Source organism: Vulpes vulpes, chromosome X (genome assembly GCF_048418805.1).
Source record: "Vulpes vulpes isolate BD-2025 chromosome X, VulVul3, whole genome shotgun sequence".
Taxonomy (NCBI): domain Eukaryota; kingdom Metazoa; phylum Chordata; class Mammalia; order Carnivora; family Canidae; genus Vulpes; species Vulpes vulpes.
The window spans coordinates 14718152-14744467 of record NC_132796.1 but is presented as its reverse complement, the minus strand read 5'-3'; the positions used below and the strand labels follow the sequence as shown (position 1 = coordinate 14744467).

At 45.6% G+C, this 26316-nt stretch overlaps 2 protein-coding genes across 3 annotated transcripts in view; one reads left to right on the top strand and one right to left on the bottom strand.

Moving 5' to 3' along the window:
- Nucleotides 1-25020, top strand: RS1 (retinoschisin 1). Its single transcript, XM_025997495.2, has 6 exons — nt 1-92; nt 8773-8798; nt 9609-9714; nt 17349-17490; nt 19934-20129; nt 22440-25020. Exons 1-6 carry the CDS (start codon nt 41-43, stop codon nt 22590-22592), a joined length of 675 nt encoding a protein of 224 aa, XP_025853280.1. The 5' UTR covers nt 1-40; the 3' UTR covers nt 22593-25020.
- The window catches only part of CDKL5 (cyclin dependent kinase like 5), a 212453-nt gene continuing 209164 nt past the window's right edge, over nt 23028-26316 (bottom strand). Inside the window, exon 20 of one of the 2 annotated variants that reach the window (XM_072744254.1) lies at nt 23028-24451. In XM_072744254.1, the coding sequence (XP_072600355.1) occupies nt 24381-24451 (71 nt within the window). In that variant the 3' untranslated portion in view covers nt 23028-24380. The remainder of the gene's footprint in view (nt 24452-26316) is intronic. The other variant, XM_072744255.1, reaches the window with a different exon arrangement.

Genomic DNA, 26316 nt, shown 5'->3' with positions numbered 1-26316 from the left:
ACTTGGATAAGGTAGAGCTGCGGCCAAGGACAAGGGGAGAATGCCCCGCAAGATAGAAGGCTTCTTGTTTTTACTTCTCTTCGGCTATGAAGGTATGTGCTGGGCAACCATTAGCATTTACCAAATACTGAATAGTGCAACTGAATTCGTAATTTTGCTGATTCACAGGAATGCAACCTGAATAATTAAAATATCACTGTATCATTAATTAGCAAGGCATGCTAATTGGTCAAGGGGCATTGTTAATGAACAACAGTTGTCTTTACGTGGTCGTGGTTCTCTTAGTTTCACCGCTGGCTTTCCGGTTCTCTGAGGAACCTTCTAAAGTTCAAAGGATGCTTAAAATGGGACAGAGAGAAGGAAGGGTCTCAGAAACTGCAGAAAATAGCTATAGATTGCAACCACTAATAAGAAAGTGCGGTGTACCCTTGAAAACTTTTAGGAGTCAGAGTTAGAATGACTGTAGAATTTAATCTTCCAAACTAGGACACTATTGAGAGTGGAAGAGGATGCTATTAATAATTCTGCGGACAACAGGTGTAAACCAGGACTGTCCTGGGCAAATCGGGACGTGAGGTCACTCCAGTTTAAATATGGATTAACATAACACGCCGACTACCATCAACTCTAATAGAAAGCATAATCCAACTGAGAGTCAGGAATCTCCAAAGACTCTAGACACTCAATCATTTTTAAATTTCTAAATATGGCCCTGGCAGGAGTAATACGCTTAAATAAGGGGAAATTAAAAACAAATCTCTGAAATATCACCCAATTCAGCTTTTAAATTCTCTCTTAATTTGAACTGATAGTCCTTCATGCCTCTCTTGACTCTCAAGGACCTGTTAGCTCAGAATTCCTTTTAAGGTTCATTCTGAACATTAGAAATTAGTTGAGTGTCTTCTCCGGGGTGATCGTGTATTTAAGCGTGTCACAGGAAATAAGTAAGGAGGGCAGGAAGGTGGAGGCCTCTCCATTCTGCAAATGACCTGGTGGACGGACATGACACCACTCACACAAGTAGAGTCAGAAGCCCTGCTTTAAATCACGTTCCTCTCTGCCCTCTCATTAGACATTATTGGTAGAGTAGTGATTTCATGATCCCCCAACCTCATGACTTTTGGTATTTCGTCCCCTTTCTCGGTATTTGGAAAGATCTGTATGACTGTAATCCCAAGGTCATTTTGCAAACCCAAATACATTCCTAAGTAGGGATCATTGAGACCAGCTGTCTGGTTTTGTCCTCACTGCAAGTAAGAGTCAGCGGCTTGGCCCAGTAACTCTCAATACTTTAAGGTGCTTTGGGTGTTTTGTTGTTTTTCCTTTACTCCTTGCCCTTTCCTCAGCAAGAAAATCTAAACAGAACCTTTCAAGGCTTAGAGTCCAATACTTCTGGTTCTCTGCTATCCATAGGCCTCATCCTCAGATTTCTCTTCTGTGTGATCGGCATTGAGATTCATCCATCCACCCATCCGTGCATCCATCCTTCTGCTCATTTTTGGTCGGTTTGTTACAGACTCTGTCCTTTGGTTGCTGCTGTGGCCCAGGACCCATAAGAACTTGACACGCAGGACACATCTTCGTTGCTTTCACAGTGCTGAGTCTAACTGTGCTCTGTGACCCTCAAATAGGAAGAAGCCCTTGAAAAGTTTACCAACCCATTTTTATATTAAACCTGCCCATTCGGGAGATATTTGTAATAAAAGACACGCTGTCCGGAGGCACAGAGCACAGCACTCTTTCCTGTTCTATTGCTTACCAATCTGTGTACATGTTTGAGGAGCTCCAGAAATTTCCACAAAGAACAGAAAATACCATCTGGCTAGGTAGACTGGAATATGGTCCACTGGGTGGTCCAGTGACCATTTTATGGTCAGTGTGGCTTGGTGACCTATGTGTGCTCTACCCTGAGCTAGAGGGATCCCTGCTTAAGAGACAGAGGGAAAAACGCAGGAATACAGGATGTGGTTGCTGCACTTCATCAGCTTCCCATCCAGATAGAGAATCAAGGCCAACGCACAGGGGGAAAATGTTTTCTATTGCACGACTGGGAACCTGAAGACAAAGATTCTTTGTCTAATTTACCCTTCACGGTTTCTGTTCCACAGTGGCAGTAGCTCCTTATTACAGTGAAATAAGATAAATGGATTGACTCCACTCACGCGTCGGATGAAGATTCACTTGGGAATGCACAAATGGTCATTGTAAAGCACTATCTACGTCTGATAACGGAGGCAGGCTTCTATTTATCTTATATTGTGCATTTTGGATTCAATGCAAATGATGATTTTTTAAAAATCTACCTTCGTAAAATAAAGAGGTCCATTCCTTGGTCATATTTATTATATATATTAAAAAAAAAAAAAACCCGAGCCTCATCTTACAGGTGTGTCTCCTTAGCAGGCGTGTCAACCATCAGAGACAGCAGATTTTTTTAAGCAGCTTATTGAGATATAATTTACATAGCATTAGATTCACCCATTTGAAGTGTGTGATTCAATGGTTTTTAGTATATTTATAGATTGTGGAGCACACAATCCAATTTTAGAACATTTTCATCACCCCCTCCCCTAAAGAGACCGGTAGACATTAAGCCCGTTTCCCCCTCTCCCCAGCCCCTGGCAACCACCCATCTACCTTCTGTCTCCATAAATTTGTCTATTCCGGACATTACATTTAAATGGAATCATACAACATATGGTCTTTTATCTTTCACTTAGCATATGTTTTTGAGATTCATCTGTGTTGAAGCATGTACAGATAACAGATTTACCCAGGAATATGCTTGTAGCCATAAATAGCAACATTTTCACACCAGGACAGTTTCCTTCTTTCTTCTTCTTCGAGAGGGACATCATTGCAGCCTGCTTTCTTCCTGTGTCTTACTCTTGTTTTTCAAGGAAGCTACTTACTGACAGCTTTTGTCATTCATAATTTTATGCTTTCCTCCTCAGCTTCATCTGTTTCCATGGGAAGGAGAGCTCTGTATTTAGTGACATCCATCAAAAAGACTCAAAGGGTCTACCTTTTGTGTGTCTAATGCCCACTCTTCCTCTTGAGCTTGCAAGGTACATTTTGAGACACAGCAAAAGCCTGGACTTTTCTTGCTGTGGTAACAAGGGTTTCCCCATGGAGTGGCCCTTTGGGCAAAAGGGCAGAATGGGCCCATGTTGCATAAACCTAAGATCGGCGAGTGGGAGGCATCTCGGACACTCTAGTGGAACCCTATAATGCGGGGAGAAATCTCAAAAACATTCCACGGAGGGAGAAAAATATGCAACCACACAATCAAAATCTTTTTTCTTCTTTTTTCCTTTAAAGGCTGACCTGTTTTCTCTCGCTCACTGCAACAATGTTATTTTCTGGTATTATAAGATGTTGTACTCAAACACGCTTTTGCTTTTGCTCGCCAGCTTTTTGGTGATTAAATGATTTCGGGGACTGTACAGCCATGTTGCTGCTCCTTGGTGACAGCTTTTCCTGTAAAATGCTTGTTGTTCCTTCTCTCTCTGCTCATTTCCATAAGGATCTGGTGCCTCAGATCCCCAGGCTGCCTATAGACGAACATTTTCTGGAGAGAGGAGCCTGGGAGGGAATAAACATCAGAAATCTGCCCAACATCTGACTGAACACAGGCAGTGGTTCTGAAAGCCGGCCTTCCTCTCAGGACTCTTCCTCTCCACCGGGGCACAGTGGCAGAGCCCCCCCCACACACACACCCCTCTGCCCTTTTTGCCTTCTGCCTTGTTTCTGCAGATCTTCCACCTGCAGCCACAGGTGGGTGGGGGACAGGGAAAGGCCCGAAGTCCGCAGCAATTAGAGGGTCTCATTTGATCTCTGGGTTTGCTCAGTTGCGGCTGCATAAGCCTTCCTCAGTGACACAGCCTCTGGGCCAAACTGATTTAGTTATTAAGGCCACACTGTCAGTGACCCACATGCTTCCCTTTGAATCCCCCCCTCCCCCAAAGGATCTTGGCACAATTGACATTTGTCCAACGGACAGGGCCTTTTTGCTTCTTGAAGATGGGATGGAGCCAACGGCCTCCTGGATTAACGACCCCCAAGTCAACTAACTAGATGCCAATTGCTCCTCTGCCGTTTTGGGGGGAGCAGCTGCAGGACTGTAGCTATGGGTTCACGTGTGCATCCACTGCAAGGAGCACAGGGCGACCCTCAGCCTGTCTGAGCTCCAGGAACTTCCAGCCAAGTGCCCACTCAACCTCAACACTCGCATGTCCTATAGGCCTCGGGAACAGAACATCTTCACTCCATGCCTTGCCATCTCTGTTCCTCCTGGAACCTTCCCCTCTGCCAGTAAATGGCAGCTCTATCCTCCCAGTCCCTCAGGCCTTGAACCTCTCTCTCACACCCATGTCATCTGTCAGCAAGTACCATTGGCTACCTTCCAAAGATGGTCAGAATCCAGCTACTTCTCATCACCTCCACTGCCACCAGCTGGGCCAAGCCATACCGTCTCCCCTCTGGATGACTGCGCTCACCCCACTAGGCTCTCTGCTTCCAGCTTGCCCCAGGCAATCCAGTCTACACTCAGCAGCCAGAGGGAGCCTTCCAAGCCCTCACCTGACTTGTCCCTCCTCTCCTCGAACCCCTGCAAAGGCCTACTCAGGCTAAATGCCAAAGTCCTCATGTGCCCACAAGGCCCTGCACGGATGGTCTCCCATAGCCCGCACTTTATCCCTTCACCTCCTAAAACTCTTTTATTCACCAGCTCCAGCTCCAGAGTCTCCTTGCTCTGTCTAGAGCACACCAAGTACCCACCCAGTACCCACCCAGTACCCACCCAGTACCACCCACCTCAGGGTCTTGACACTTGCTATTCCCCCTGCCCAGAATGCTTTGCTCACAGGTCTCTCACCTCTTTCAGGTCTTCACTCCAACATCACCTTCTCACTGCAGGATATTTTATTCATTCATTCATTAACCCTCACCACCCCCAGCCTAGACTGCACATACCCTAAGAAGGCGGATCCCTTTCCTATTTAGTTAACTGCTATATCCCCAGTACCTAAAGCCGGGCCTGGAATACAGTACATACTCAATGAATATTACTTAAAGAATAAATACTTTGGGACCAGTCATCATCAGGTATCTTTTCTATCAACTTCTATAATTGTACAGGTGCTTAGATACACCGGTGCACAAGAAAGAGGTGGAACACAAAGGCCAGAGCGAGCAGTGAGTTGTGCATGGGGGCCAGAAAAAGTCCTCTGCACGGGGAAGGGGATAAGCAGGCAGAAAAATTGGAAGAAATTTTAAAGCCAAGAAACCATACAGGCATGCATGGAGGCATGAAACAGCCTGGCACACCTGATGAATTACAAGTAGTAGGGAGTGAGAAAGATCAGTTTGGAGAGGCAGGTGGGAGCTAGATCATGGCAACCCCTTGAGAGACACATTCGGATACCCATTTTAGGGATGAGGAAATGGAGAGACATGGCCATACAACTAATAAATGGGAGATGGAACCTGGAGCCTTGCCATGAGGACCCACCAAAGGGTCTGCAGCAAGAAAGTGACACAATCAAGTGTGCATCCCATTCCATTGGCAGCACAAAGGGTGGACGAGGCAAGGTCTCTCTTCAGCAGGGAGTGTATGGGGGGGTAGTGGGGGCCTCATGCAGGAAGCAATGGGCGGCTATGGAGAGGCAAAAGGCCCCTGCTTGACACTGGGTGTGGGAGATTAGGGAAAAAGGTGACTAAGACAAGCCCCAAATCTCTGGATGGGATGCTAAGTGGATGGCAAAGCCATTCAGTGGATAAGAAATAAAGGAGAACAATTTGAGGAAGGATGTAATGAGTTCGGTTTTTAAAAAACCTTTCTATTGAAGTATAGCATACGTACTAGGATTTAAGTATGACAAACCTACAGGAAAGTACAGGTGAGTGTATAGCTGAGTGAATTTTCACGACTGAGCACACCCATGTAACCAGCACTCCGAGCAAGCAACAGAACGTCTCCAGCCCCCCAGAGAGCCTTCCTGGCTTCCTCCCTGCTCCAAATGTGACCAAGACCCTAACGTCTGATGGCATAGATCACTTTTGCCTGCTTCTGTACGTTTCAAATGGATTCGTACGGTGTGTCCATTTTAGCATCTGACTTTCCACTCTGCATTGTTTGTGAGATGCAGCTGTGTTGTAGCATGGAGTTGCAGGTCATCCACTTTCATTGCAGTTTAGTTTTCCACTAGTGTGAATTTGCTACTTGTAGCCATTTACTCTTTTTTTTCTTTTTTACAGAGAAGAGGGTCATGTGGGGGGCAGAGGGAGAGAGAGAGGGAGAGAGAGAGAGGGAGAATCTTAAGCAGGCTCCATGCCCAGCATGGAGCCCAATGCAGGGCTCAATCTCATGACCCTGAGATCATGACCTGAGCCAAAATCAAAAGTCTGATGCTTAACCTACTAAGCTACCCAGGCACCCATATCCATTCTACTCTTGATGGGCATATGAGTGTTTCCAGTTTGGAGTTAATACAAATACTGCTGCTGTGCTGTGGGTAATCTAGTAGGTTTTTGTTAGTTGGAGAACATATGTATGCATTTCTGGTGGGTAAATACGAGTAGAATTGCTGGGTCATAGGGCACGTGTATGTTCCACCTTAGTGTAAGCTGCCAAAAATAGTTTTTCGAAGAAGTCAGACCAACTTATATCCCCACCAGCAACATATGAGAGTTCCCATTGCGCCATGACCTTGTCAAGACTTGGTTGGGTCTGGGCACCTGGGTGGCTTAGTGGTTGAGCATCTGCGTTTGGCTCAGGTCATGATCCCAGGTCCAGGGATCGAGTCCCACATCGGGCTCCCTGTGGGGAGCCTGCGTCTCCCTCTGCCTGTTGTCTCTGCCTCTGTGTGTGTCTTCTCTCATGAATAAATAAATAAAATAGTAAAAAAAAAAAAGACTTGGTTGGGTCCAATTTCAAATAGTAAGAGACATCTATGGGGAGATAGCCGGTAAGCCATTCAAAGCAAGAGTTGGAATCTTGGGCTTAGGAACATTCATGAGGTGAGAGGATCTTCAGAGTGATGGGAGAACCAGGTGAACAGTGTGATGGAAGCTAAAGGAAGATAGGCGGATTGAGAGCATGTGGGAGCATGAAGACATACGGTCAGTGTCGGGAAGAGTTCATTGGATGTGAAAATAAGAATTCAGTACTTCTTTAGCCAGCACAGGCCTTGGCCCCCAAGATGGCCCTACTGACCCTCGTCGCTACCTGAGAGGATCAACTCTGCCCATAGCGGGTAGCCCAAGGAATCTCTAGGAATGAATAACCCGTGAATGAGGCCCAGGAGAGACAGCAGTTTGGTGACCACAGGTGAGGGGTAGCCCTGAAGTGCTCTGACTAAAAGATATGCTCCCCTGGACTCCCACCGCAGCTTGTGCAAACCTGGTGGAGTACTCACCACGTGCGTCACCCAAGGGTCTGTCTTCTCCTGGGTCCTCCAGGCCCTGTGTGCAGAGAGCGACGCTTCTGTATCAGAAGGCCCAGGCCCCGGTGCGGTGCCAGGCTCACAGTGGACATGAAAAAGTGGTTTGCAGAAGAGCTAAATATGTATTATTTAAATGAAGGCACAATTTGAAAAAGAGCACTTTTATAATCGTGACATGAAAGATGAGACCAGGGATCCCTGGGTGGTGCAGCGGTTTGGCGCCTGCCTTTGGCTCAGGGCGCGATCCTGGAGACCCGGGATCGAATCCCACGTCGGGCTCCCGGTGCATGGAGCCTGCTTCTCCCTCTGCCTCTCTCTGTGTGTGTGTGTGTGTGTGTGTGTGTGTGTGTGTGTGTGTGACTATCATAAATAAATAAAAAGAAAGATGAGACCATTCCCTTACTCTCTAAAACGGTCTGAAAGGTTTTTGGGGGGCATCAGATTCAATTTTTAGATAGGAAAGTGGTTAAGGGGGGACTTTTATTTCCTATTGTCTACACTCAAGTTTCGTTCAAGATTTTTATACTAGGTAGGTGTTGCTTTTATGATGAGGAAAGAATTGAAGGCATCCACTTTGGAAAAAATGGGAAATGGAGCTTTGGTGCTTATTAATCCTAAATAACCAAAATATGTCATGGAGGCGGGGGGAGAGGGCTAGGAATCAGCTCCTGAATCGCACATTTGGCAGACACCAGGGATGATGATGATGATGATGATGGTGATGATGATGAAGGGTTAGTAAGTAAAGGGAAAAGCAAGCACTGTTAATGTCAAACGTAACAATATAAGCGTCGATTGTAAGCAATGTTTACATAGTAGGTTCTCAAATATGTTTTTAAAAATACACATAGAAAAAAGACTGGAAAGATTTACACAAAAATGTTAACAGTATTGCCTTTGTGATAAGAAATACAGGAGCGTTTTTTTTCTCTTTGCTACACTAATGCATTTTCCAAAATCCTATAAAGAACAAGAATAATATGAGCATCTGGCTGGCTCAAGTGAGTAGAGTATGTGACTCTTGATCTTGGGGTCGTGAGTTGGAGCCACACTTTGGGGAAGAATTTACTCAAATAATAATAATAATAATTATCCTTGTCTGTTTCATTTTACTGTCCCTAGTTTCTCAGCATCTGTGGAGGTTATTCCTGGCAGATATTTACTTAGTTTGACTTCTTCCAGAAGAGGCTTTGTTAACTTTTATGTGATTATTTCCATTTCACTTTTCCATGGAATGGATCATTTTGTTGAATTTGTTTCTTTTTTTAACCTGATTTTTCCCCCCTTTTTAACCTGATTTTTTCCCCCCTCTTGTCTTTTTGCTTAGCCACCCTGGGATTATCATCTACTGAGGTATGTTGCAGTAAGAAAGCTGTTTATTTATTTATTTTTTTTTTATTGGTGTTCAATTTGCCAACATATAGAATAACACCCAGTGCTCATCCCATCAAGTGCCCCCCTCAGTGCCCGTCACCCAGTCACCCCCACACCCCACCCACCTCCCTTTCCACCACCCCTTCATTGTTTCCCAGAGTTAGGAGTCTCTCATGTTCTGTCTCCCTTTCTGATATTTCCCACTCATTTTTTAAGAAAGCTGTTTTTGAAGATTGTCCTAGCTGAAAATAACGTGTAGGATTATCACTTAAAAAAAAAAAAAAAAGGTATTTTTTAAGATATTTTATTTTGGTGGTAGCAATGGCACATTTTATCCAGGAAAGTTCAAGATTGCTGTTTTAATGAGAGGATGTAAGTAAACCAGGTCTTAATACAGGTGGTATAATCTTGAACCCATTACCTTTTAAAGCTGGATCCCTAAAAGGGACCTCCAGGGGCAGTGAGAGCCTGACCTTGGCCTGGGGCTCCCGCAGCCCCTGAAGATCACTATAATGGGGTGAACAGTGCTCTCTGCATGAGTGTGTCTGTGTGATCATTAGCTGGTCACCCACAGTGGTGGACATTTGTTTATCTGGACTCAAAGATGAGTGGCAACTGTATGTGTTAAGGCTGAACTAATCATCCAGTTGTGCTGCTGTAGTGCAAAAGCATGCATAGAATACAGGTGATGAATGAGCAGGGTTTTTGAACACAAACTTTTCCAGTGGGGCTCTGGCCAGAGTTGCCTTTCGCTGTGACTGACACTCCTGCCCCTCTGGCTTCCTGCAGGATGAGAGTGAGGACCCCTGGTACCAGAAAGCGTGCAAATGTGACTGCCAAGGCAGTCCCAATGGCCTCTGGTCGGCTGGTGCCACCTCCTTAGATTGCATACCAGGTGAGTGTCCCCTCTCCTTAGGGCACCCGCTCCTTGGGGTGTCCTCAGGAACACTGTTTCTCCTTTCTCTTCAACCTGGCTGAATTAATCCCCATGAACACACAGTTGGCCTCTGAGCTTCAAGTCACACAACGGCCACTGTTCCAACATACCACACGGATGGCAGTGTTTAGAAACAGCTTCTTGCATCTCTCCTTGGCCTACGTAAGATGGTGAGCTGGCACCTATTTTCAATGAAATAGACTCACGAAATTTATGGAAATGAATCAATGGCAGGAAGCAGAGCATTTTGAGAAGAGTACAGGCTTTTGAGCCAGAAAGACCAGAGTTGGAATCCTGGCTGCCTCATTTCTTAACTCTAGGACTCCCACTTTGGTCGTTGTCTGTCAAATGGAAGTCATAGTACTGTGTCCGAGGGTTTATTGCTCACCAAACAACCGTGTGCTTCCCCACATTCCCGCCCCCTTAGAGTCAGGTGGCGCCATATGAGCAGTTCCAGTCAAAGTGAGCAGTGTCTCTTCCAAAATGAGCATTTAAGGGCCGGTACTCAACTCTCTGGCTCTCCCTTCCATGCTTGAGAAAGTGCTTCCTCCTTCAGTGTGGGTCCCGGGGGGTTAAATGGAGCAGAAAGGCCTTCGAACCTATAATGGACAAGTCACCTGAGTGAAAAATAAACATTTGTTGGGTCAAGCCTCTGAAATTGCCAAGGCAATTTGTCCTGCAGGCTAACATAGCCCTTCCTGGCTACTATGAATGTCTCCCTGTAAGCTTCATGCCAGCAAACTTGGTCTGCAAACGGCAAGATGCTAAATATTTGTGACTTCGTGGGTCACAGGGTCTCAACTCCTCAATTGGGCCATGGTAGTGCGAAAGCAGCCATAGACAATATGTGAATATGTGAGCATGGCTGTGTTCCAATAAAACTTTATTTCCCAAAGGAGGTGGCGAGCCACATTTGACCCAAGGGCCACAGTTTGCTGACCCCTGCTCTGAGGAGTTGGTTTGCGGAATACATTGGATGAGGCACGAGAGCATCTTGTGTGGCACCCAGCCACCTGTAGTTTAATAAAGGGCGGCCCCCTTTCCCCCCCCCCCCCCCCCCCCCCCCCCCCCCCCCCCCCCGTGAGCTCCCACTCTGACTTTCCGAGGCTTGGGGACCCTGCAAATACTTGCCAAGCTCAGTCCCTTCCATGGCTCTGAGCCTCTTTTGCTTGAAACTGTCTTTGTCACCCCTCTCCAGGGTCACGATGGTGCCATGCCAAGTCATTCACTTTACATAATCGCCTAATAATAGCTCCACTAGAGACAGTATGTGTGTACATGTGTGAGCTTCTCTTCATGATTTCATTAAATTTGTATTAAAATAGCGAATGGCGGGGGAGGCAGGAGAGTCTATCATGGCCTTTACTGCCTCCGTTCCCCTATGTACTAAAGGGCTAGGAGTGCTTTGTGGACCCAGTCTGTTGGGAAGGAACAGCAGGGGCCCGGGAGTGAGGAAAGCAGCAAGTGCTGCTTGGTTTGGTGGCTTCCACCGTCCGGCCCGCTGTGTTCCAGGGCGTGAGCTCCTGCCACCTCTCTCGACTGGCGTGATGTCCAGTCAATATCGAAGCACCCTCCTTAATAATCCATTTAAAATTCAATTCCACCTTTTTCCATCATGTGCCTATTGTGTGCCAGGCACCGAAGGGAAGCTGAAGACAAGGCATCAGCTCCACCCCGAAGGAGTTGCCCGTGCGGTGGGGACAAATGTCCTCTTCACCCAGAGACATGAAGACCGCCTGGAATTCCAACACCAAGTTCTTTCTACACACATCTCGAAAAGAGATTATTTATGCAGACTGGCTTCATTGACCCCATCAGCTGTGAAGCTGAGGAGGCCTGTCTGTGTGTTTGAGGAATGTGAAGTCCACCGGGGTCCCCCAGGCTCTCCCCCCACACCTGCTGAGATCAGAGATTCTTTTAGCTTAAGTGGTGTCCTCTCTCCACCATTTTGGGGTTTGTTTTTTGCTTTTATTTTTTAATAGCACAGATATTTCCAGGAAGGAAAAAATGCAACCCAAGTGTTAAAGGGTTGATTCCTTGGAGTTAATGGGTTTTTCCACGGAAGAGATGATTCAGGGCAGCAGGACTAGCTGCAGTATTCCAGAATTCACTTGCCCCTTAGTGCCTCAGATCCTCACTGGAATGTGAAGAATGCTGCTTGGTTCCTCTGCACCCTGAGATTCCGTGCTTCCATCAGAGCCTGCCTTAGGAGGGAAGAAGAGCCTAGAAAGTGCAGAAGAACAGGAGGGAGGGTCACTCAGAGCTGCCAGGGGGCCTCCCCAGGTGCACACTGGCTGTTACTGTCCAGTGTCGCCATCCACGGAGAAGAAGGTGACTGGCTAGGTGCCTTATGGCCTCCTTAATCTTCGGCTTAACACTATGAAAACGACTAAAAGGTCTGTCTGTCTTCCCCAGTCAAACTGAGATTCCCTTGGCACTCCGACAGGGGCAACAGGGGAAGGAAAGTATCACAACATAAGAAAGCCAATGATTTGTTACTGCTTTACCTTTATTCTAGATTTTATATTTCTATATTATTTTCGGGTTTCCGCTCTATTCCATAAACATTATTCTGTACTGTACTACTTGGCCATGTATGTTCAAGTCTCGTACACATGCACAGCAATAGTTCACGTCTCTCTTGTCAAGAACGTCCCTCAGCTCTCCTTGGGTTTCTCTAGGTTAACGTTCTGTGTAAGCACGTCTGGCCTTCAAGCCTACCAACGGAGAAGCCACCTACTGAATAAGGAAGGCTAGCATGCTAAGTATAGTCTGGGTTAGCAGCACATTTTGAATATGGCTTTATTCCTGGAATGATCAAAGCATCGCTTGCTCAGAGAAAAATGTAGGTTTTCCCTTGAAATGAATGTAGAAACGTTCTTTTTCTACTTAAGATGAGCGTGAAAACAGGCTTCCTAGCTACACTAACTTCCACTGGGCAGAAAACGTGGGAAGGCTATATTCTGTGTGTGATGACGACCCCCTTAATTCCTCCAGCAACATTATTTGTGTTGCTCAATCCTACTTCATGCTTAGAAGACAGTTTCTTTTTGCTCAGGGCGGGTGGGGGGGTGGGTTCTCTGGGCTGGCCAACCTCTATTTCCTCCCTGAGCTTTCTGCTTCCTGTTTCTGCTGTTTTCTGCGCCTCTGCCTAGCGGCCACCCAAGACAGATGATAATCCTTGTGGAGCCCTTCCTTCACTGTCCAATCTAGAACTATCAAGTGCAGAGCATGTGCAGGCATCCTGCTCGGCCCAGAGCATACAATGGTGAGCCAGACAGACCGGGGGAGCTGGCAAGTCCATCATCACAAGGACGGGGACAAGGGACAGGAATGGGGTGTCTGGGGAGGCCGCCGCTGGAGTCCCTCACCCAGCTCAGGGTAGGAAGGGGAAGTGTGCAGAGATCCCAAAGATGAGTAGAGTAGGCTGGGTGAAGGGGGAGGAGAGGGGACAGGAGTGTCACAGGCAGAGGGAAGGCCTCCAGGCCTGCATGAGGACCAAAAGGGAGCTCAGCCAGGACCACAGAAAGGGGGTGGGGGTGGGGGTGGAAGAGGAGGCAGGAAAAATAATAACATATCTTGACTGCAGCTACCTCCACAGCACACAGAGCATGCGAAATGTCGTATTTCCCACTTCTCCAAGCTTAAATAACTCCAGTTTGAGGCCTCCTTTGTCATGGCCTGTGAGGAGTCTAAAGACAGGATCCTTAAAGGTCCTTCCTCTCTCCTTGGACTATAGGAAACCCGCAGGGGCTTCAAGGGCTGCCTGAGGGTAGCTCTCGGCCTGGCCTACGACCCCCCTTGAAGGCAGACACTTGGTGGCGGTTCTTCTCCCTCTGAACCAAGCTCAGCCCAGTCCCGGGAACCTTCCCAGGTTTCCCAAGGGTGTCTCCCTGACCCCATCCATGGTCCAGCCCCTTCAGAGGAAACGTCCCTGCTGAGCTCAGGCCCCTCCACGAAGAACCCCCTTTCCCGGACAAAGGCCAAAGCCCAGAATCTCCAGTCACTTCCTCTAGCGCAATCAGGTAATTTCTGTTGAGGCCTAGATCCTCCAAATCCATACATCTGAGAGATGTTATGCTATCAACAGCCTTTTCCTCTCTTGAATCACACACACACACAAACACGAGTGTGCGGCTTATTCTTCCTGGAGCAAGAGGAGCCCAAACGTTTAGAAACATGAAGCTGGACTCCTCCTCGGGGGAGGGGATGATGGGGCAGGACAGAGAGGGGTGGAGGGGGTTAGATTCCTTTCCGGGTGAGTCTTCACCAGAAAGACAAACATGAAAAACTCAAGAAGGCGTCAATATATTCCCACAAATTCACCCTATTACACCGATATAGTCTGTTGCTCTTGGCCAGCCACTGCAGGCTCTACTCTACAAACATTAATTCATGTAATCCCAGCGACGTTATGAAAGCAGGTACTGTTGTGCCCATTTCACAGATGAAGAAATTGAGACCCAGAGAGGTTAGGCAGCTTGCTTACGCTCACACAGAGAGTGGGATCCAATCCCAGCTCACGCGGACTCTAAGCAGGCATCCCTGACCTTGGCTGCCCGTTACAATCCCTTGCAGCTTTACCCCTAGCCAGGTCCTACCCCAGACCAATGACATCAGAATCTCTGGGCGAGAGACCTGAACATTAGCACTTCTGAACTCCCCAGGTGATATCGAGGCTGAGACCCATCAGAGAGTCTCTGCTTTGTGCCCTGGGCCACACCACCGGGTTTCTGGGGTAGCAGCTAGAGGCACCAATGCCTGAGACAGGAGCACTGGACAGGGGCAAGCTTGGAGCTTGGATGCTGAAGGGCTCAGTTTTGGATGCTTGGGTGTGAAGGATTTTTGGCTCACCCAATGGAATCGTTCACCTGGAAAATGGACAATGGCTAGATAACACTTGGGGCCTGAGGGTCAGGCACTGACTCCCAGATGGCAGCTGAAGCCAAGGGGATGGTGAGATTGTGACTTTCCTGGAGAGCGTGGGCAGGGTCCACGTCTAGACCTCACTGGCCTCCAAGGCCATTGCCATGGGCTAGGTCTCTGCAGGTTTCCAGCCCACTCTTAACTATTAGATGGGCTAATTGGAAAGAAATGGCAAAAGAATTGTGAGGGGGAAACAGAGAAAGAGCAAAATGCCAAGAATAAAGCAATCAGGAGTGGGCTGATGGCTTTTCCTTCCCCTCTGCTCCCTCCCTCCAAGCTATCGGCCCTGGAGCAAGAAACGGGAGGCTCAGGATGGAGGGGCCTTAGAGACATCCACAGTTAGAATTTAACTGACAAACTTGAGCCCCACTGAAACCCAGCTTTCTGGCGCTGGGACCTCGTCCCTCCTTTTGCTGGCATGGGCTTAAAGGGGAATGGAGGAGGTGGAGAAGCCCCTGGGGCCACGGGCACTAGGCCCCTGGATCTGCCAACCAACAGATGCCTTCCCCTACAGGCCAAGGTTTCCAAAGTGCGCTTCGTAAGTGCGCTTGTTAAAAATGAGGGGGCTCCAGGGGTGAAATACTGGAAACCGCATCCTTAACAAGCCCTCCTGATGATTTGACCACACAGGGCATGATCAAGTGGCCCATAGAGCACTCCTGTTCTCTCTCCCAGCAATTCCCTTTTTTTTTTTTACGTGAAGAAAAGAAATATTTAATAAACACCAAGTATTAATACTCCATATACTGGCAGGAATAGGCAGTTCTTGTTCTTTAAGAGGTAAAGCCACCTTTAGGGACAGGAGTGGCCTTCATGGGACTCAGAAGTTTCCAGATGAAAGCCTTTATGTCCTACTGATGCAAGTAGCAGGTTCTAATTTTGTCTGCTCAGCAAATATTTCCTCTCCTTCTCATATTCCTCTGGGAGTATGCAGCCCACCCTACGTGAAACCAATGGGGTTGACCTAAAACATCCCCTGGTTACTAAAGCATGAACTTATGGCCCATCCCTGCTCCATCAGCATAGTCTTTTAATAGGCTCCCGAAGCCTTGGGTACTAGATAAACTATGAATACTGTCCCCTCCCCTCCAGCCCCACTGAGCTGCAGCTACTGGGGAGGGGGGGAGTGGGGGGTGTGTGTTGGATCCTTCCCTTTGGTGCCTTGGGCAGAAAGGTGGTGAAGCCTCCTCGTCAGAGGCCTGAAGCTGTCTTTCTGTCTTCAGTCTCTGAGGACAGGGCATGGCTACCCCTGTGGGCATTCTAGTGTCAGGATGGATGGCGGTCCAGCTTTGGCACGCTTCATTCTGTCCTACTGACTTTTGAAAATTATCCTCCAGAAAGACCTCAGCAGTCATCTTACTGTTGGGAGGTGATGATGCCCCCAGTAAGTGTGTTCAGCTCTTCAATCTGAACTCAAATTTACACATGGAAAAAAAAATATTTAACTTACTTGATGTTTATCGTTCACAATCAGAAAACTGAATGTATTTGTATAAGTTTATCATTTATTTTTCTATAGAAATTTAGCTAGAACCTGTGATTGATTATAAGAGACCCCATTAGTGGCTTAATAAATTAGTTCTGTTTTGACTTCTGTTGCCTAAGGATATCAGGGCTGAGGTCTCTGCAGTTCTTTTGGCCTTCCCCCCATTGTGCAAGATGGCTACCACTGGGCCAGCCATCAAGTCTTCCTTCTAGGCCACAGGAAGAAAGGAGGGGTCAGCAAAAATTGATCAGAAATCCCCAGCAGACATCATCTTATATCTCAGAGGTCAGAAATTGTATCATGTGGTCACTTCTAACTGCAAAAGAGACTGGGAAATGTTTTTTTTTTTTTTTTTTTTTTACTGGTTACATGCTGCCCAGCAAAATTAGGTCTCTTTCATCAAAAACAAGGGGAGAATGGATACTAGGCTGGCAATTGGCAAAAGTCTTTGACCAGGTAACCCAATACTAAATGTAGGAAATACATGAAAAGCAGCAGGCGGTTAACATCTAAGAATCAGCTTTGGCTATTCTTATTTGGAAAAAAATAGCTCCTTTCAACTGTACCTCATTCAACAGTCGCTCAGGAACACTTCACACACACACACACACACACACACACACACACACACACTTTTTTTTTTCTCTTTAGACTAGTGAGAAAACTGCAATTTACAAGTGAGAAATCAGTCTCATATATAATTGCCTTTCTTGCCTCTCACCATTGTTTTGTTTCTATCATTAGCATCATATGCTGCCCGAGGGACCTGATGTCATCTTGCAGGACGGCTAAAAGTGTGTTCATGAGGAATATAAAGAGTATGGCATTTAAGTATGATATTTCTCTGTGAACCTCTTGGTTTTTTTTTAAATATCTAAGTTTGTGGAGGAGGTGAAGTATTTCTCAGCGCCCCCCACCTCAGGTTGCCATAGAGCCCCTTTCGTCTGCTTTTATGAATGTTGAGTCTCTATGGCAATCCTTTTACCTCATCTTCACTCTCTTCTCATAAGAGCAGTAAGTAGGTTGAAGATCCATCGTGAACTGCGCTGCCAAGCAAAACATTCTCCACCTTCCAAAGCGCAGATGAGATGGTTTGATTTGTCATTTTTGTCATGTCGTGTTGGTTGAGTGTTGTGATGTGATAGGAGCGTTTTAATGTGTGTTGTCTTTTCTTTTCCAGAATGCCCGTATCATAAGCCCCTGGGTTTCGAGTCAGGAGAGGTTACACCAGACCAGATCACCTGCTCCAACCTGGATCAGTATGTGGGCTGGTATTCCTCATGGACAGCTAACAAGGCCCGGCTCAACAGTCAAGGCTTTGGGTAAGCAGGGCAGGTGGCTCAGGTGATTTTTTTTCATGTGATTTGAAAAATGTACGTCTTTGTAATAAACGAATGGCAGAGTGCATTTATTTATGTCTTCAACAAAAAGTCATTGAATGCCTTTCATGTGCAGAGGACTGTGGACAAGGTGGATAAGGTCCCAGCCTTCAAGAAGTACACAGGTTAGAGGGGGAGAGGCACTCTAAGCACATAATCACACAACTGATCATTTAGTGAGTATGATAAATGCTGTGGAGGAGACACAGAAGAAAGACCTGATTCATTTGAAGTAGGCAGAAGTCAGATCATGAAGTCATGTTAAGGATTATGGTCCTTATTTTAGGCATAATGAGAGTTTCTTGAATGTGCATTAGTTAGAATACAAGTTTGTGCTGCTGTAACAAAGAGCACCAAAGTACAAAGTAAGTAACATGGAGGTTTATTTCTTGGTCATCTAAAAATTTCATTAGAGGGACACCTGGGTGGCTCAGCGGTTTAGCACTGCCTTCAGCCCAGGGTGTGATCCTGGAGACCTGGGATCGAGTCCCACATCGGGCTCCCTGCATGGAGCCTGCTTCTCCCTCTGCCTGTGTCTCTGCCTCTCTCTTTCTCTCTGTCTCTCATGAATAAATAAATAAAATCTTTTAAAAAAATTAAATAAATACAATTTTCATTAGGCAGTGAAGGGTTATGATGGCTGATGGTTCCAGACTCATTCTGCCTTGTTCTGTCATCCTTCACATGAAGTTTCCATCTTGGGGCCCAAAATGGCTGCTCTAGCTTCCACTATCACATCTCCTTTTAGTCAGTGGGGAGAAAAGAAGCATAGAATACACATACTTTTCTTTAAACGATACAAGCATAATCATATTGGCTACCTTGTCCACACCCCATTCATAAGAATTTGGTCAGATTGTCTCACTTAGCTACAAAGGGAAATACGAACTCTGCTGGGTGGCTATTTGCCCAGGTAAAACTCGGTGGTGGTGGCAGGGAGGGTTCTATTCCTAAAGGAAAATGAGAAGAGAATATTGGGAGACAATTAGTAGATTTTATCAGAGAAAGATTTGAAGTTGGGGAGTATTAGGATCATATTTGTGTTTTTATAAAAATCTGGGTCCTGTGGGGGTGAACTATTTAGTGGTGGTGGTGGTGGTGGGTAACCCAGGGAGACTAGTTAAGAAAGCTAGAGTAGCAATCATCCAGGCAAGAGCTGAGGATGATGTGGGCAAGAACAGCACCAGGGAAATGGAGAAAAGTAAATGAATTTGAGAAACATTTGAGATGGACTCAGTAGATGGATTGGATGTTTGAAGTGATGGAAAGGAAGGGGCCAAGGATCTCTCTCAGATGGGTGGCATGAACACCAGGAGGATGGAGGTAGCATTCTTTTTTTTCTTTTTTTTTAAAGATTTTATTTATTTATTCATGAGAGACACACAGAGAGAGGCAGAGACACAGGCAGAGGGAGGAGCCCGATGTGGGACTCGATCCCAGGACCCTGGGATCACGCCCGAGCCAAAGGCAGACGCTCAGCCACCTAGCCACCCCGGTGTCCCGGATGTAGCATTCTGAGATGGATACTGGAAGGAGTGGTTGGGGTAGAGAGGATTAGTTTACTCTTGGACAGGTTTCATTTGGGATGCTGTAAGGCATTTAGAAGTTGTCTAGACAGCCACTGATACTCAGATTTTGGAATTGAGAAAAGGTCTGGGATGGAAGTTAAAAATTCAAAAGCCACCCAAGGAGCAAGTCTAGAGTGAGAAGAAAAGGCGGCCAAAGACTCAGTCCCAAGAAGCTAATTAATATGCAAAAAATAAATAAAAACCTCAAAGGGGGAATGATAGGTTTCCACAATTCACGAGGGATAGAGCTAAAAAAACAAATCAGTTCCTTCAATGGTTAGTTTGCTTTACGATTGTTAAAAGCCCTTCCAGAGCCCCTTGGCTCAGTGTTGGGCACATGGGAGACCCTCTCTGAAAGCCATAAATGACAGTACCTGAAGGGGAGGCAGATAGGTATAAAGGGACTGAAATTAGGGTAAGACTCACGGAGAAAGAGACATCAGGAGAGACTAAATGAAAAGGGAAGGGGGCTGGCGGGTGCAATAACCATGCATTTTCGTGTTTTGAAGAAAGACCTGTTCAACCACACCCCAAAGGTGATTTCAGCTACACTCAGAGGCCCTTTGACAAATCGGTTGAATCTGGCCAGTTTTCTTCGGGCAGCGGAGATGCAGGGAGAAAGAGAATGGTACAAGGGTAACAGAGGCTCGCCCCTTCTTGGACACGGGCCTCTTGGTGCTTAACTGGTCGCAGCTCCGACTGCCTGCGCACTGCAGAGCTTCCTCAGGGGCTGGCAGCCCCTCAACGGGCAGTGCCTCTCAGCTCCTTGGAGGTGCTCGTGGGAAAAGGCTCCTGGTGATTTGCTGTGTCCCTGGCAGGTGCGCCTGGCTCTCCAAGTACCAGGACAGCAGCCAGTGGCTACAGATCGATCTGAAGGAGGTCAAGGTGATTTCAGGAATCCTCACCCAGGGGCGCTGTGACATCGACGAGTGGATGACCAAGTACAGCGTGCAGTACAGGACGGATGAGAACCTGAACTGGATTTACTATAAGGACCAGACAGGAAACAATCGGGTAAGTTGGGCTGACCCCAAACTACCTTCAGCTCACACTCTCTGGGACTTCTTCCCGCTCCCGTCCTGTCATACCATTGACTCCATGACGAGGGAAGTCATCCATGCTTCTTCCCCACAACATGGTCTACTCTCTGACAAGGCAGGTGTCTTTTCTTACTGTATCCTGGGTGCCTAGCAGCTTGTTCGTGAATGAGCACCACTCTTGTGTACAGAAGAAATCTTTGCCTGAATTCTCATATCAGCTTATAGTTGCTTAAATAATCAAAACTGGCCATTTGGACTATTCCAAGCTCACTGGGCCACTGAACACTTTGCTGCATGGGTCTGACTTGACCTATTATTGATGTGGGTAGGTCCTTGTCCATTTATGTAGGTATGGCCTCTTACTATTGAGACGGATGGCTCGGAAGATTTGGACAATCCAGCAAGTTAGCCACTGAACTACATAAATGATTAAAATGACTCCAGCAGTGCAGACACAGAGGAACTTAAGCCCTTGAGCAGCACCTATGTATCCTACTAACCTCTAAGGGCCAAGCCCCAAGTCTTGTTCACCATAGACTGAACATAGTAGGCTTGTAATTAAGTGTGTGTGTATATATATGTGTGTGTATGTGTGTTTGTGTATATACATGTGTGTGTGTATATATGTGTGTGTATGTATATTTGCAAGGAATTAAAACCTCACTAGCTGTTTGGAAATGTTAACTATCCTTTTGCCTGAGAGTAAGGACTTCTGAAGCTAATTTGGACATTTAATCAGATTAAGTAGATATGTGTGGCTGAAAACCAGAAAGCTTTGTACTCTCTGATGACAAGTTATACAGAGAGATAGATATTCATGGGTTGAGATTTCAAGGGGTTTTATTGAATACAATAGGAAAAGCCATCTTGATATTTCTACATTTTATTTCATTTCTGCTCTCATTAGTTGGCTTTTTCAAAAAGAAATGAGAATTCTTTTTTAAGTCCTGTCTGCATTTCTGAAGGCCTTGACGGTTCTTTGCAAAGAGGCATTCTGCTCAGGCACTTGTACAATCTGGAGGAGCCTGTTCCATCCTCCCTCTTCACCTGTCCCCCGACTTGAAGAGGTTCAAGGGAAAAGAGCTGAGAGAAGGGGATGTGGGATGTTGCTACTGGGAAGAGGGGCAAGATCATGGCGTAGGAGGTCCTTTTTGTTTTGTAGATGGATGAGGCCAATGTGGCAGCCAGATTTTTTTCAGGGAGACAATCCCAGAGAGAAATGAAATGCTCCAGTGTCATCAGGCATAGCACCAGGACTCTAGAAGACTGCAAAGAATGATTTCTTTGGAAATGCAGCCAACCACATCACCTTTTTGTGTTACAGCCAGGGCACCGTGCTATGTTGCGTCCCCCCAAAACACTAAACGACCCTTTTTCTCTCTACTTTGGGTACTGCATTCTCCCTTCCTTATTATTATTATGTCTTTTTCTTTTCCAAAAAGCAGTTTTCCAAGTCTATTTGCCATTTCTATAGATGTAGAGATGTGCAATTAAGCTTTATCTCACAACTTCAGAGCCAGCACACTCGAGCTTTTACTTGAGCCCCACTTTGGATACCTTTGTAATACAGGACCATTTCTCTCATAAGCATGATGTGGTCCTTTTCAAAATTTGTCAAAATGCAAAGGATGAAAACACAAAATTGGCAATAAGGATCAGGAGGTATTTTCTATCAGTGCCATCCAACAGAACATTCTGCAATGACGGAAATGTTAGTACCTGTGCTGTCCAATATGGAAGCCACTAATCACATATAGCTATGGAGCACTTGAACCCTAGCCAGTGTGACTGAGGAAACTGTTATCTAATTTTAATTCACTTAAACTTAAAGAGCCACATGTAGCTAATGCTTCCATATTGGATGGTGTTCTAGATGTCCCCACAGAGTGACTCGGAGAGGCCTAGAGCATGCACAGATGCGAGGCTCTAACATGCAAATTCAGATTTTGGGCCCTGGGGACGGGGGCATGTGCAATTCTCTGAGCCTTAACCACTTGCTGAGATTTCCCAAACTTAAAGGTTGGGGCCAGGGGGATCCCTGGGTGACTCAAAGGTTTGGTGCCTGCCTCCGGCCCAGGGCATGATCCTGTCGATCCGGATCGAGTCCTACATTGGGCTCCCTGCATGAAGCCTGCTTCTCCCTCTGCCTGTGTCTCTGTCTCTCTCTCTATCATGAATAAATAAAATCTTAAAAAAAAAAAAGGTTGGGGCCAGCTTCAGATAGGAATTGTTTGTCCTTTTCCATCCCCTGATGTGATAGCAACAAGATTTTCTCTCTCTTTAGGTCTTCTATGGAAACTCAGACCGAACCTCCACAGTCCAGAACCTTCTGCGGCCCCCCATCATTTCCCGCTTCATTCGGCTGATCCCGCTGGGCTGGCATGTCCGCATTGCCATCCGGATGGAGCTGCTAGAATGCGTCAGCAAGTGTGCCTGAGGCCTCCTTCAGCTCCACACCTGCCCTCGGGGGGTGGGGTGGGGGGGGTAGGGGTGGAGGGCTCAGAGCAGCCTGCAGGGGAACCCTGACAGGGTTCCAACAGGGTGACAAACGCAGCTGTATTTTACAAGCTCTTTTCAATGCAGAGCCTGGCAGAAATAATTTCTTTAAAAAAACAAGTTTCCCATTTCAATCAAAGAGAAAGGAAAACGAGCGTATTTCCCACTCACTGCCAAAGAAAATAAGAACAAAGAAAACGTCCCTAAAACTAGGTTTCATCTAAAAGCCTAAGTAGCAGGGGTAATTTTGCTGCTCTCTTTTTCTTTTTGGTTTTGGTCTGACAGTGTGAAAGGTGTGGTCCCAGGGAACACAAAAGAGCCCAGATAATTTAAAAACTCTTTTGCGTTACCACACTAAAAACAGGAACATAGAGGGTTTTTTTTTCTTTTCTTTTCTTTTTTTTTTTAGGAACACAGAGTTTCATAAAACCTTGATTTGAATGCAAATGGGGAGCAAGCTTGCGGTTTCTCCTTTTAAGTTTTCAGTGAATCATGGCCTTTTAGGACTTTTAGAGCACCCGGCATGCAGGGGGCAAGGTTTTGGGTGACTGGTTGTCAGAGATGAGTAGAGCAGTTGGGAGCCTGTGTCCTGGTCTCCTGGGAGCTGTGCACAACCAATCCCCCCAGGTAAGAGGGCTTCCTCTGCTCTGAGCTTTCACCCCCACGCACACAAGGATAGGGAGGGGGTGGTTGCAGAGCTCTCATTACATACAGATCTATTCTAGCAAATTTTTCCAGCCTGTGGTCACTATCTGGGTGAATACATGGGACAGGCTGCACATGTAAGTAGCAGTTCTCTATATTTAGGAAAGCCAAATGACCAGAGCTCACCAGAATTTCCCCTTATCTAGGGCTACCATTTTTCAACAAGCTTAACATTTTAAAAACAGCTGGCCCAGGAGCTATCACTGGCTACACAGAGGAAGCCCATTAGCTAACTGCATGCTTTGCAGGAAGTGGTCAGACCCTATGTCCTAAGGAGGGCCATGTGGCTGTGTCTCTCACGACCCAACTGTTTAACCTCTCCCCCTTGCCCTAGAACACACAACCATGCCTACTACTGAGGCTGAAATGGCCTTGGGAGGGACAGGGCTAGGAATGGGCCTGGCCTTCTGAGGGGAGTGCATAAAGTAGGGACTTGTCAGGGACCACAGCCTAAGCCTCCTCTGTCATTTATAGCTCAGCCTGAGTTTTCAGGCCGTTCCCTGGGAGAGGTGGATAACATGGGGAGTGGAAAGGAGAGGTATATGAAAGCAGGAGCAGAGAGGGGGTGAAACCAGCGGATGAGGGCCCTTTGTCAAGACCCAGGAATCCAAAACTGTCCTGGCCCTGACACAGCTGAGTCTCTATTAGCAGCTCATTTTCCCAAGTTATGTTTTGTTTTCAAATGCCAAGCCAATTGAATGGACTCACACTAACACAATCTTGGACATTGCATTCACCTTCTCTGTGAGTGGGAAGCCTCCTAAAAGCCCCAAATCTCTTCTCCGGTGTTTTGGGCTTAGAACAGCATTATATTCAACCCACCATCTTTCTAATCCCCTGTATACTTGAAGCTGGAAAAATGCTTTCCTTGCTCAGTATTCTCTCAAATACAAACATATCAAATTCCAGGTGGAGAAAAAAAATCCTCAGGTCTTAGGATACACGAATAAATCCAGTTAGAACAGATGCCTGATCGGAGCCCCTTGCTGGAAAGTTGAATGAACTTTTATCACAACATGGATTGTCAGAGAAAACGGCAGTAGCCAGAGGTCAGGTCCTCTATGACAGGCACACGGACACAGGCGGGGAATACAGCTAAAAGGAAAGAAGAGAAAAATGAAACAGCGTGAGGCAGGGATACAGGTTCTCCAAGTAATTGTTCATGTTGGAAATTTTTGTTTTGTAAAGGTTTAATGAGATAAAGTCATATACCATACAAATCTCACCCATTTCAAGTGTACAATTCAATGACTTGTAGTACACTCAGAGTTGAGTGACCACTATCACAATTTTAGAAAAATTCATCACCCTCACTAAGAAACCTGCACCTATTAGCCATTACCCCCCAACCAACTCACCCACCTGGCCCTAGGTAACCACTGACCCACTTTCTGTAGATTTGCCTATTCTAAACATTTCATATAAATGGAATCACACAATTGTGGTCTTTTCTGTCTGGCTTCTTTTGCTTCGCATCGTGTTTTTCCAAGGTTCATTCATGTTGTAGCATGTGTCAGTATTTAATTCCTTTTTACAGTTGAATATTATTCCAATATACACATAGATCACATTGTATTTATCCATTCATTTGTTGATGGACATTTAGGTTGTTTCCATGTTTTTGGCTATTATGAATAATGCTGCTATAAACAACTGTGTACAAATTTTTGTTTGGATGTATGTTTTTATCTAGCTTGGTTACATACCTTGGAGTGTAATATGTTTATTACATGGTAACTCTATGTTTAACCTTTGGAGGAACTGTCAGATAATTTTCCAAAGTGGCCACACCATTATGCACTCCCACCAGCAATATATGAGAGTTCCAGGTTCTCTACATTTGTTATTATCTGTCTTTTTGATTAGAGCCATCCTGGTGTATATGAAGTAGTATCACACTATGGTTTTGATCTGCATTTCCCTATGACTAATGATGTTAAGCATCTTTTTTTTTTTTTTTTTTTTTACTTTTTTTTTTTTGTTAAGCATCTTTTTATGTGTTCACTGCCCTTTAGTATAAGTTCTTTGGAGAAATATCTATTCAGATTCTTTATTTTAAAATCAGGCGGTCTTTTTATTATTGCATTAAGAGTTCTTTATGTATTCTAGATACAATCACCTTATCAAATACACAACTTGTTAGTATTTTCTCCTATTCTGTAGGCTGTCTTCTTACTCTCTTGACAGAGTCCTTTGAAATACATTTTTAAACTTTAAGTCCAATTTATTCTTCTTTTTATTGTATTTTTGGTGTCACACCTGAGAAACTATTGCCAAATCCAAATCATGAAGATTTACTCCAATGTTTTCTTTCAAGAGTGTCAGTTTTACTTCTTACATTTAGGTCTTTGATCTATTTTGGGTTACTTTTTGTATATGGTATGAGGTAGGGGTCCAAGTTCATTCTTCGCACGTAGACATCCAGTTGTCCCAGCACCATTTGTTGAAAAGACTATTTTTCCCCCCACTGAATGGTCTTGGCATCCTTTTAGAGAAATCACTTGACCGTAAAGGTGACTCTTGATTCTATTACACTGATCTATATGTCTATCTTTATGCCAGTACTACACATTTTGATTACTGCAGCTTTGTAGTGAGTATTGACATTGAAACATGTGAATTCTCCAACTTTGCTCTTCTTCAAGAATGTTTTGGCTATTGAGTCCTTTGAATTTCCATATGAATTTTAGGATCAATGTGTCAACTTCTGCAAAGGCAGCTGAGATTTCACAGTGGAAATTGCTCCATACTCCGGAATTTAATAAACAATGAGATACTGAGATCCATAAAATGTTTATCTTCATGCAACTTGCTTATAATGGCATATTAATTGTGTACCTCACTTAACTTATAACACAGTATAAAAACAAAACTTTTATTGAGGGACATCAGAAGCCTAGCAGAATCTTGTGATTAAACACATGAACTAGTTTATAGTATTATTTCTTTTGTGGGGAAAA

Bases quoted from the DNA above. Each gene is read 5' to 3' on its own strand.
- RS1 (XM_025997495.2), top strand. From the start codon at position 41: ATGCCCCGCAAGATAGAAGGCTTCTTGTTTTTACTTCTCTTCGGCTAT. The intron at 9,715-17,348 runs GTGAGTGTCCCC...TTTCTTTTCCAG, and splicing joins CTCCTTAGATTGCATACCAG to AATGCCCGTATCATAAGCCC. The intron at 20,130-22,439 runs GTAAGTTGGGCT...CTCTCTCTTTAG, and splicing joins ACCAGACAGGAAACAATCGG to GTCTTCTATGGAAACTCAGA.